Source organism: Apteryx rowi, unplaced genomic scaffold (assembly GCF_003343035.1).
Source record: "Apteryx rowi isolate R43461 unplaced genomic scaffold, aptRow1 scaffold_176, whole genome shotgun sequence".
NCBI lineage: Eukaryota > Metazoa > Chordata > Aves > Apterygiformes > Apterygidae > Apteryx > Apteryx rowi.
The window spans coordinates 648,738-660,111 of record NW_020448041.1 but is presented as its reverse complement, the minus strand read 5'-3'; the positions used below and the strand labels follow the sequence as shown (position 1 = coordinate 660,111).

General features: G+C 36.6%; 1 protein-coding gene across 8 annotated transcripts in view; it reads right to left on the bottom strand.

The window, feature by feature from the left end:
* Positions 1 to 863: 863 nt before the first annotated feature.
* RAD23B (RAD23 homolog B, nucleotide excision repair protein) overlaps positions 864 to 11,374 on the bottom strand; it is a 35,869-nt gene continuing 25,358 nt past the window's right edge. For all 8 annotated transcript variants that reach the window (XM_026061091.1, XM_026061089.1, XM_026061084.1 and 5 more), the window contains 5 exons: positions 11,057 to 11,184; positions 6,626 to 6,749; positions 5,182 to 5,309; positions 4,604 to 4,774; positions 864 to 2,750 (listed from right to left, as the gene is read on the bottom strand). In XM_026061091.1, the coding sequence (XP_025916876.1) occupies positions 2,637 to 2,750; positions 4,604 to 4,774; positions 5,182 to 5,309; positions 6,626 to 6,749; positions 11,057 to 11,184 (665 nt within the window). In that variant the 3' untranslated portion in view covers positions 864 to 2,636. The remainder of the gene's footprint in view (positions 2,751 to 4,603; positions 4,775 to 5,181; positions 5,310 to 6,625; positions 6,750 to 11,056; positions 11,185 to 11,374) is intronic.

Below are 11,374 nucleotides of genomic sequence, written 5' to 3'. Positions count from 1 at the left end.
CATATATTCTTCCTTTTTGGCTGCAATTATAGAGAGATATGTGGTTCTCCCTAGCAAGTAACCCACTACTGAGCAGATACTGTTTTTGCTAGCATATATATCTGGTATCTGGCTCTTCATCAGAAGGCAGACCACCAATGGCATACAAACATGAGTCCATCAATGAAAAATAGGAACATCATAACCAGTAAGACTTCTATGAGGGCAGCTATAAACTCCTCTGGCACCCAGTATACAAACCTACAAATGACCACAGCTGCTTGCTCTTTCCTAAAGAGCAAGATAACCAGTGTTTAATTCAAATGCACTTATAACGAGTAAATGCTTCAGGATGAAAACCGAAAGGAGCAGATTAGAAATACTCACAGTCATTCTTACTTTATTCCCCATCTTCCTGAGGAAGGAATAATTATTTCTGAGAGCAGACAAYATGATTGGTCAAGAAGACTCCCATAGTCCCAAAGCTTTTGTTTTAGTTTCATATTAACTATGTAGTAAAGTACATTCTGGAAGTCCTTGTATAAAATTAGCATTTTTCAAATACCTGGCAGCTAGTCCTTTTACAGATAATTATTAGCCCCTTTTTGTCTGCATAACTGCACATTATTAAAACCAATCGCTTGCAGTACCATAAATATACTGATACTCCTGTTTAGCTGAAATGTACTGGCAGATTTAGATATTAATGTTAACCTCTGTAAAATGAAAGCATTATGAAAGAGTTATTTTGTATTGAGCAGTATCACAGCTTGTACTGATAGATTTTGTTTGCAATACTGATCACTTAGACATTATGCACCTATGAAATGTTAAAGAATAAAAATCTGAATAATTAAAATACACACCATCTGAAAAACATCATAGATGTTTAAGGCTACAGAGAAGCAGTGAAAGGTTTTATTATGTTCCATTATTTTATGCAAATAATTATTTAACAGACTAAGGCCAACCAATGAAGAAACAAAATATGAATACAAGTGTTTCCACCTCTTTTTCCTTCTCTTTTCTCAGATACATGATTTGTAGTTTGAGCATAAGCAGTAATTAAATCCAATTCTACATATTCCAAGCAGAAATCATTCTTTAGTTGCACCACTAAATCATTAGTATTATTAGTGGTACAACAGTTCAAGGCTTTACCACTAATGATGCTAATATTGTCTTAGTTACTGTAGAAAAAAAACTTGTAACCAACTAGCTGGAACACAACAATAAAAAACTCATGATATCCCCAAAGTATGTTCAGGAAGTGTTGCACAAAATATCTTTAGGAGAAACTGGAATTTGTTTTTTGTCACTAGCACTACACTGACTAGCAAGGTTGTCTCTAAAAGTCAGTGAGTCTTAAGAATGTTAAATTTCCTGCTCACTAAACAAAATAATGACAAATAGGTACCAAGAAATAAGATTCAAATCTCTGTAATTAAACCTTATTCTTTAAAAGAAAAGCATGTATGTGTAATCTTTTGGGTTGCAATAACTTGTTTGCTTAATTTCTCAGTTTTTGAACTTATCTTTCTCACAAAGTAAACAAATCCTAAAATGGCCTTACTGAACAGAAATGTCTTGATCATTACAACCTATTCAAGAGCAACAGAATGCCAAGAGCTTCAGAGTGGTCATCCTTTCCCAAAGGTAGGAATAAAAATAAAGTTTAAAGTATTACAAATATTAGACACTTGGTTCTAAGATGCTAACAGCTGTATTTTTTGGACCATCCCTTACAAAAAAAGTAGGAAAGTAAAATTTGAGTTGATAATAAATAAAGTATTACTGGGATGGATAAAAACAAAGCTTACATTTTCTTTGCTGGCAGAAAAAAAACACTCTGTTCACAAGAGCAAGTATAACAAAACCAAGCATGCAATCATTGCTTTTCAAACCTTTACTGCAACATAACATTGAAGTAAACAGTAATTAGATACCTATCATTTTTCCCAAAAATAAGAAATGTAAACAGGAGAAAAATTTTACCTGTACATATACAGCTTCTGAGATCATTTTAGAAGGGGAGGAGGGTTCTCAAATAATGATCAAGACACTTTTAACTAAAATGAGTTTCCATCTAAAGGGATTCATTTTTTAAATTGTTGAACAAAATAACGGGCTTCTTGCACTAATTTAATACATCTAAAAAAGCAAAATAACTACCCATATTTTGGCATTCATGTTTACATTTGCTCAGGTACTTTAGATTTCTCAAAGCCACTATCCAGTGTCGCCATGAAATACAGATTGTAGATTCTAGATAGCAACGGCAATCTCCAATACCAATGTTAAGGAAAAGGAACATGAAGCAGGGCATTACACTACATTTCTGGAACTAGTACAGTAAGAGTGAAAACATAGAAAAAAAAATTAACCTACACTTTATAGAAGGAACTAAATACCTGCAGAAGCCGATTTTTGGTTGCATATTTTACACTGTGTGATTTGCTGCATCTGCTAATTTAAAGCAGACATACTTGTATTTTTCTTTGCTTTGTTTCCTATATTTTCATCTCTTCCCCCCCACCCTCCCATATACCATACACCAAGCATTATTGATATGAGCCCAAATATCCCAGACAATCCAGTGAACAAAGTTAGTGTAATGCACTGGTGTGAGGTGTGAGATAAAAAAAAGTCTCTCCCTTTCAATCTTCATCAAAGTTCTGTTGTAGAAGAAAGTTGGCAGCCAAGTTTTCATTCTTCTCACAAGCAAAATATGCTTGTATCACAAGTCCTTCAGGAAATCCTAACGCCTTTAACTGAAGAAGAGAAACATATTTAGAAACCACAGTTTGTACAGTAAGCTTCTTTGTATGTTTAATATCTTCATATGCCACTTAAGCCATTTTTGGTTTGTTGAAATAAACATTGCTGCTTATCTCAATATAGTCTTTAGCGAACAAAGAATATGTAGCCTGTTTCTTTAGGAAGCAAAATTAAGTTCTCACTTGACAAAGTGACTTGAAGGAGTCTAATGAAGTACTGAAAGTCAAGTCACTTTGCTTTCACTGCCAAAATAAGTTATTAAAACAGACCTGGGTCACAGTAATGTTAGGAAGTAACTACACACTGCATTGCTGCAGAAAAAAAGAAAAAAGAAAAAAGAAAACAAGGCACATTTTAATCTAGTAATTATACAAAGCACAGTACTTTTAACAAAAAACGCCTGGAGCAGAAGCTTACAGCCTGTGATTTGTAGACCACTGGTAAGTAGTCCAACACACCACATTAAGCCATAATTTCAGTTGTCCCAGCTAGGATCTGGTTTTAAAAGATCTGATTAAAAATTGCAGCCATGAGAAATAAATTGAGAGCAATCTGGTTTTCAGAAAGTCTGGGGACTAATATCTTGGACACAATAACACTGGGGGATGAGACTACTGGAGAAAGGCTTGTTACTGTGCCAAATGAAATGGGATTAGTCTGCATTTAGACATTCTACAAACAAATCTTAGTTTTAGCCACAGGCAAGTAAATACAATCTTTTTTTGCAGATTTTCTCAAAATTCTCACAGCACCTGCAAGGCATTCTACATACAGGGCAGATCAAATCTTTCTTCTATTATCTCTTATCATCCATTCTTAGATTTAGTATCATGCTTACAAACAGAATGAATGTGTCAGTTGTAGTACTAAGTTTTCAGGTGTGCCTTTCATGGAAATGGGAAGAGGCGTACATCTCTCTTTGTACCTTCTCGAGCAGGCTTAGTGATAATGCTGTACTGCATAAAAATAGTTTTAAAGGGAAATGCAGCAGACTTGAGAGAGGATAATCTGTAAAGAAGTACACGGGCAAAAAGACTAGTTTTATCAACTATCAGTTTCCTTCAGATGTAGAAAACTAAAGGCTAGATTAAAGAGCTTTTGGGGTAATCCTTACATTACCCTGTGCTTTGCCAGCTAAAAAAAGTGTCTTTGATATACAACAAAAACAATACTATAGTATGGCATCATAAGTCCTTGTAATTGGATCTTAATAAATAAATAAAATCTCAGAGGCAGTGCCATCTATGTAAATCCAGATTTAGTCAGGGTTACAAACAATATTCATGCATGCAATATACCCCCAAAAGTTGATTTTTATATTGAAATTTTACATGCATTTTTAGAAAGCTAAAACTAATTAATTCTAACTAATAGATAGCCAAGTAACTGGGTTAAGTAGTGACTTCAACTAATCTACTTAATGATGAGAGCTCTTACATCCAAGCACTTTGCAAACAGTGCTCATGCACACTCCTTTGAACCTGGCAACCTACCACAGCTACCACTATCTTGAACACTACTGTCTGAGGCTTTTGCAGGAGGAGTTACTCCCTGAAGGTCTATTTCCTCAGTGAAACTCATTCAAATCATCAATTATTACAGATGATCTCTGATCACTTAAAAGGCTCTGCATTTTCTAAATAAGACGGGTTCAGGAGAGTTTAGACTTAATCRCTATTCAGCAAGAACAGATGTGATTTAAACAGACTACAGCAGCTATGAAATATCAGAAATGAGTCATAGATTACTACATATACAGTTTAAGTTAAGGCATATCTTAACCATGCACCAAGCAGAGTCAGCACCCTACAGTAAYAGCCAAACAACTAAAAGCAGAAAGGCTCACCCTTTCTATAGCTTCTTTTTCCTGAGGTGTTACTTGAATGTAGTTCATGTGACCACTTCCAGCTTCCGCTACTCCTCCAGTGCTGCCATCACCACCACTTATACCTTGACTAGATTCTTGAACTGGTTCATTCAACATCTGAATAAAATGCTCCTGATGTTGGCTTATTTGCTGTGGTATATGGGAGAATAAGAGGAAGCAACATACTGAAACAAAGCATGTTTAGCCCTGCCAACAGGCAGCTAACATTATTTATTTTCAGCAAATTAAGTAGCCAAAAGAATGTGTAGAAAGCACTTAGAGAAAAATAATGAAATCTGACCATCAAAAAATACAATTTCATGATTAAATCCAGTTGCAGTGACCCTCTCCTCTTCCTCACACCCTTTGCGCCTCTTATAAGGGGATTGAGACTCACTTCTAATGCTACAGAAAATATGTTCTGTATAGCAGTAACTGCTGGAAAGCCCATAATAGCATTCTTAAACTGCTATTAACATGTTATCCTACTGAATCAACATTTCACCTTCTTCAAAGCTACACTTAGTAATGTTATTTTGCGCTCCTTTAAAATTCACCTGCAGTAGTTGAGGGTTTTCCCGTCCTATCTGTTGTAGCAATGCTGGCAACAGAGAAGGATTTTGCTGAATAATTTGTCTCATCTGCTGGAACTGAGGCTGATTTCGTAAAAATTCAAGAGGATGTCCTGAAAATCAAAGAGAGAAACATTTTTAAAAAGCAMGTTACCAAAACTTTTGTAAAATACAGTTCTACATCATAATTGTAAATAGAAACATGGCATTTCCAGGGTCAAGTTAGAATGTAAGAAGGTACACAATCTAACTTGAATAAAACTTTACATTCCTAGTTAACCTAAATTGGAAGATTCCTTTCAAAGCAAGACAATTTTTCCAAATAGTTGGTATCCTAGCATCTTCCTCTCTGACCGACTGGGAAAGAGTAGATTTGACACCTTAACTGGTCTCACATATGAAAGTGGACAACACCTGCCACCYTGGAGAAGAACAGAACTTGCTTTTTCACTCTGATTTACTCCATAGCTTTAGTTCAGTATTTTTTCTAACAAAGTTAAATGATGTACATTCTTCTCACCCTGCTTTCTCTGAAGATCCCACAGGCCTTTCTCCTAGATCTCCTGCACTTTTCTCCTTATATCTCATCTCTGAGTAATCTCATCCAGAGACACTAATCAGCTTCCGTTTCTGTGCCTAAAACAGAGGCATACCTTCTAATTGGGTCAATTCTATCTTTCTGAAGTGAGTCTTGGCCTCCCACTTTTCCTATGCTATTAGCTATTGCCTTTAACCAGGCACAGCCAGAAGTGCTCTGAAATAAACCATTCCCCCCATTCTCTACTTATGGATGATGCCATGACTGCCTGTCACTCCTGCCTGTATGTTTAGCATTCTGGCCTCTAACAAGGCTTAAATCTTGGAAATTCTCTTTGCTGCAAATTAAATAAGACTTGATTATGCTCCTTTCATGTATTTATTTCTTCTTAGACGGCATTCTCTTCAATGGGCACTACCACTCCCTTCATGTGGCGCACTGATGAATGAGGGGTGCTAGCTGACGGATGGGTCTCAGAGGCACTATGCCTGATCGCCTACTGCATGTTTCCCTCTGGACATTCCAACTTCCCCCAGCAGTAAATGCGTTAGTATAGCCACAGTCAGCACAGCACAGTTAGCCACAACAGTAGGAAGACAGATTTAAGTGAGAGAAAACACAACCCCATCCACATTTGTGGTCTTGCATTTAAAACCAAAACACTGAATCAAAGGAATGGTGTGAGATCACAGCAGTATTAAAAATCTGATGCCTTATTACAGACATATCCACATACAACAAGTCATTTCTTCCAAGCGGGACCACACTTACGGAATTTTCATGTTATGGCTCTTACGCAACTCACTTTTACCAGTCCACTTCAGCATTCTGTGTTGCAGTGAGTTTAGGTGCATATGTTTATCAGAGCCTCTCAAATACAATCTTTCTTACCTCCTGAAGAACTAGTAGTTGTAGGTACAGTTGTTGCTGCTGCCACTGATGCGGAAGACTGAGGCGCACCTGTGCTTGCTACTTGAGGAGGTTCAGCCACAGCCTGATTATCTCCAGGTATACCCTAAAGCCACAGATCACATTATTACCTACAGAATGCTAAAAGGTATTTGTTTTATTGTATGTATTATTTAGTTCCCAGAATGAAAAGACAACATTAATACTTTCAGTGCAAATACATAGCCAATGCAATGCTAGTGACAGATAGGCATTTACCACTGGAGAAGAATACTGGGGAGAGAGGTTTTTTTTTTTTTTTTTTGGACAAAAAATATATGGCTTGTGTAGCCATGTAGTAAGGTAATAAACCTTGTGATGCATTAGTTTGTTCAGATTAAAATGCATTTTACTCCATAAATAAAAAGTTGCTTTGAATCCTGTACTAATATATATGATGTGAAAAAGTTTAACCAACTATAAAGTTATAACTTTATGTTACGGTATTATGCAAATAAAGTTACATTACAGCACAGAATCACAGCATACAATGCTTACAGTGAGGTTATAGATGTCATACAGTTGATTAAGGAACACATAATTTAGCTGGCAGGAAATTAAGAAAGATAAGAGCACAGCTGTTTGGATCTCCTTTCTCCAGCTAATAGTGGTATTATTGCCATTTATTTCTATTTTGAGTGTGAAAAGGCTGTATATAATCAAATTTCTAACTATTATAGAAATAGTTAACTTGCATTTTGTTTCACTTCCTGTATGCAAACTTTAAAGAGTAACTAACTGTTCAGAGGGATGAACCTAAGTAGCTCCACAAAGCAGTAAACCTCCTGACACACACACAGTAATAGCTGGGGGAATGTTAAACAATGTCAAACCCAGCCCCAAAGCAGCAAGACCATACAAGATTCTCTACTCCCCAACACTTTGTTCCAAGGTACACAGAAAATTCAGTTTTTCCACACCTTCCAGAATATTCAATCTAGATCAGTCTGGGAAGGCAGCAGCACTGGTACAACAGAATACACTTCACCACCTGTCTCAAGGGGAAAAGACACCCTTCAGTTTGGTAATACTCAGCATAACAAACAGGGTTGGTGGAATTAATCAGAGAATTTCAGTGTAACTAGACAATGAAGAGGTTTGGTAAATCTAGCACAGAATAAACTGGCAGGTAATGTAGATTAAAAGTTCTGCTATGACATGTTCTTCACATGATACATTCATCACTGTGGCTGATGAGGACAAATACAAAAAAGGACAAACACACAGCCAACATAAAGGCTACATCTAAAAAGGTAGAACTGCGTAATGCTCCAGGCATGATTTGGCCTTATCTGCGAGTTCAGAAGCACACCAAAGTATAAAGCACCTACAACATCAAGTCCATATTTAAGCCACTCATGCAAATTTTCCCTGTCTCTCCCTTTATTACCATTATTATCTGGTTTGATCAGCTTGCTATGCTTCCCTCCTTCCACAAAGGGGAAAAAAAWTCCATTTATGATGCAATCTTGTGGTAACTCTCTTACTACTGCCTTACAGAACACCACTTAAACACATTTTTCCATCAAATCAGATATTTGGTGGTATGTAAGTACAATGTATGAACTCTGGTTAATATTATGAAATTACTGGTTGATTTTACCTATTCATAGGGGCATATGTTGTCATTGCAATCTATGTCCAGACCAGACAGCAAATGCTCGTTAAACCTTAAGTTTCCTCTCTAATAGAGGCACTAGGGAAACAAATCTAACCAAACTGATTTAGGGATGATTTGTCAAATTAATTCTTAAAGCTAAGCTTGAAGTATCACTCTCCAAATAACCAAGGCTATGTATTACGGTAGTCAGATGAGACTAATGATCTCTGCACATCTAGTTCATACAGGTATACAACTGAATAAAGTACAATGTCAATTAAATGTTTATATGGAATATAGGGTTCTTAACATAAAAGAATTAATTTTGGATGCAAACATTGCCTGGGCAGTGGGAAGGGCATTTCTGCCGTGCAATGAGTTAAACAATCTGTTTACAGCTTAACTAAGCACTGGAGTAGATTTTAGGTGACACTGTTCACTATGGGAGCAGGCAATAATCACACCAGGCTCTACCCACAGAATGTAGAGGCTTCCAAACTAAGAGGCTGTAACCAATGGTCTAGTGGTTGGAGGAAAGCCAAAGCTCCTTCCTAATTAAGGATTAGGAAAACCCTGGGTCAAAAACAGATTTGAAGCTAAATGCCTTCCAAAGATGAGTCTGTAGCACAGAAAGAAACAGCATCTTTTGAAATCTAGATCGTCCACGAACACAGCTCAAGGGTACAGGACTATAAAATTTCTAGATCCTCAGACAAGGAGCTGAGAAAATCGAGGAACTTGCCATCTGAACCCTGGGTAACAAGTGGTTGTCCAGAGCTAATCTAAAGAACTACTATGATTTATGCATTCATTTCCTCTTTTCCATGTCTCTTCAGCAGTTTACAGGCACTTTTTGAGTAGTGATTCTTAAAACCAGGAGACTGGTATACACTTACAGTGCTCAACATCCTAATACTACTCTGCAGATTATCTAAAAAGATAACACTTTGGAGCACCTAGGTGATTTGGTGGTTGATAAAGCAAAAGGCCAAAGAACTGTGTCATCAATTGGCCAGTATTAACTACTAAAAGCTTTTCTGATGCAGTAGGATGTTAAAGAGCATGCTCAGACTCCACAAGATCAAGAAAAGTTAATAGATCGCTTGTAGCAACAGAATTTTCCTAGAGAGAAAATAAAAATCTGTGTTGGCTAATAGGATCTTGAAKAGACCTTCTTACCGCCCTTTTTTCCAACGGGAGGGGAGGAAGAAAGAAGAAAACTCACTCAGTAAAAGATGGCATGAAACAGAGAAAGGAACAAGCTTACATAACAGAAGGACCTACTGAAGAAGAAAAAAAGTTTTGCTCAGAATAGCTAGACTTAATGGTTTGCAGACATGCCATGTGTTGAACTCCATTGTAGGGCTGTTCTATTTCTATTCGAGACTTCCTAAACATAAATAAGCGAGGGCAGGGAAATCCCAGACTGGCTGTACAAGCACCCTACAAAAGACTGACACCTGCATAACCAATGAGCACTTCCAGGAGGTACCAGATTTATGGCACATGCAGTAAGCACACAGTAAATTCAACACTTTTAAGGCATGAAACATGTAGAAATGTTTGAGATTTCCAGACCAATGTCAGCCAGATTGTACCTACTGCCTTTCTTTTGGGCAATAAATACTTACCATCTTTGGTCAGCTTAATAAAAGATGAGAATTGAACTTTTTACATCCCACTTACTGGCATTTGTTATCTGTTCAAAAACTGCAAGTTAGAAAGTCTTAGAACCATCAATATACGTAACAAACAAAGTGACTTGTAGTTATAACTACTGAAGAAAAAACTTCCTTTTTGATAATGAAGGTTATAACTGGAGACCAAGGTCACAGTCTCCCTGTCAGTCTACCAGAAATTCATTCTGCATATATTCTGCAAGGACTGGATCAAGGTAACTGGCCTCAAAGTTTTAATCAAATTCAGATTTGGAAAAAAGAAAAAACATCAGGGAAAAAATGGTATGCTACAATGAACTTGAGCATAGCCAAAACTAAACACACTGAAAATAATGAATAAACAACAAATTCTGTACATCTGAGCTCCCAGATCCATTCTCCTATGGTCACAATTCACCTATCAGACTATGGTATGCAACAAGATGTAATTCAACAACGAAACAAACCCTAAAATGACTCACAAGATGCCCGCTCGACTGAAACTATTCTTCATTTCCTTTCAAGTCAGTGAAACTTATTTCGGCTTTAAAACTACAATTACCTAATGAGAACTTGTTTCTTGTCCAGAAACTTATTTAGTTAAAATACTAGTTAAACTAAGCATGCTATAAAAAAAACTCAAATCCTTCTGTTTGGAAAATGTATTAATAAGAACACTGTGTATGATTAGTAAGAACAATGAACGGGAACTCTAAATTCTCTTGTGAAGTTAGATACTAATACAAAAATGCAACTACTGTTATCACTAAGACATCACCACAAACAGAATCATTCCTTGAGCTACGCATTGGCAGTTACAGTTTATCACTGAAACAGGGCATTCTTTACATATATAACCACATAAATCAACATAAAATAAAAGCAAAGAAGTGACAGATATAGCTAAGGATAGTATTTCCTCTAAGACACGCTCCTCAAAATTCTGCATCTTGGCCTTCCAGATACTCTCCTTAGAGCTGCTATTCTCTTGTGAACACACATTACTCTTTCTGATTGGATAATAATCAAAATAAGTAAATCAAAGTCAAAATTTCTCTTTAACACGGGCAAAACAAAAAGTGAAAGGGGAGAATGTAAATGAAATAAGCTGCTCACCATTAAAAGGTATTCCACCGCTCTGTCAGGATTGTTGAAGCTGGCTCTCAGCGCTGCAATTACTTGCTCTCGTTCATATCCCATTGACATGATCTCAGTCACCATATTCTCATAGGACTGACCTGTCACTAGAAGGAACACAATCACCATTTTAAGGGAGTAAGGCAAAAAAGAGCACAAAAATATTTCAATGGAGAAATATCATTTCTACCCTAAATTTGAATCATTCATTGGAGAGTAAAGAAGAAGAGCTCATACTAAACTTGCCATGGTTCTGTTTCATTAACTTAAAACATATTCAGGGGGTTTCATTATGCA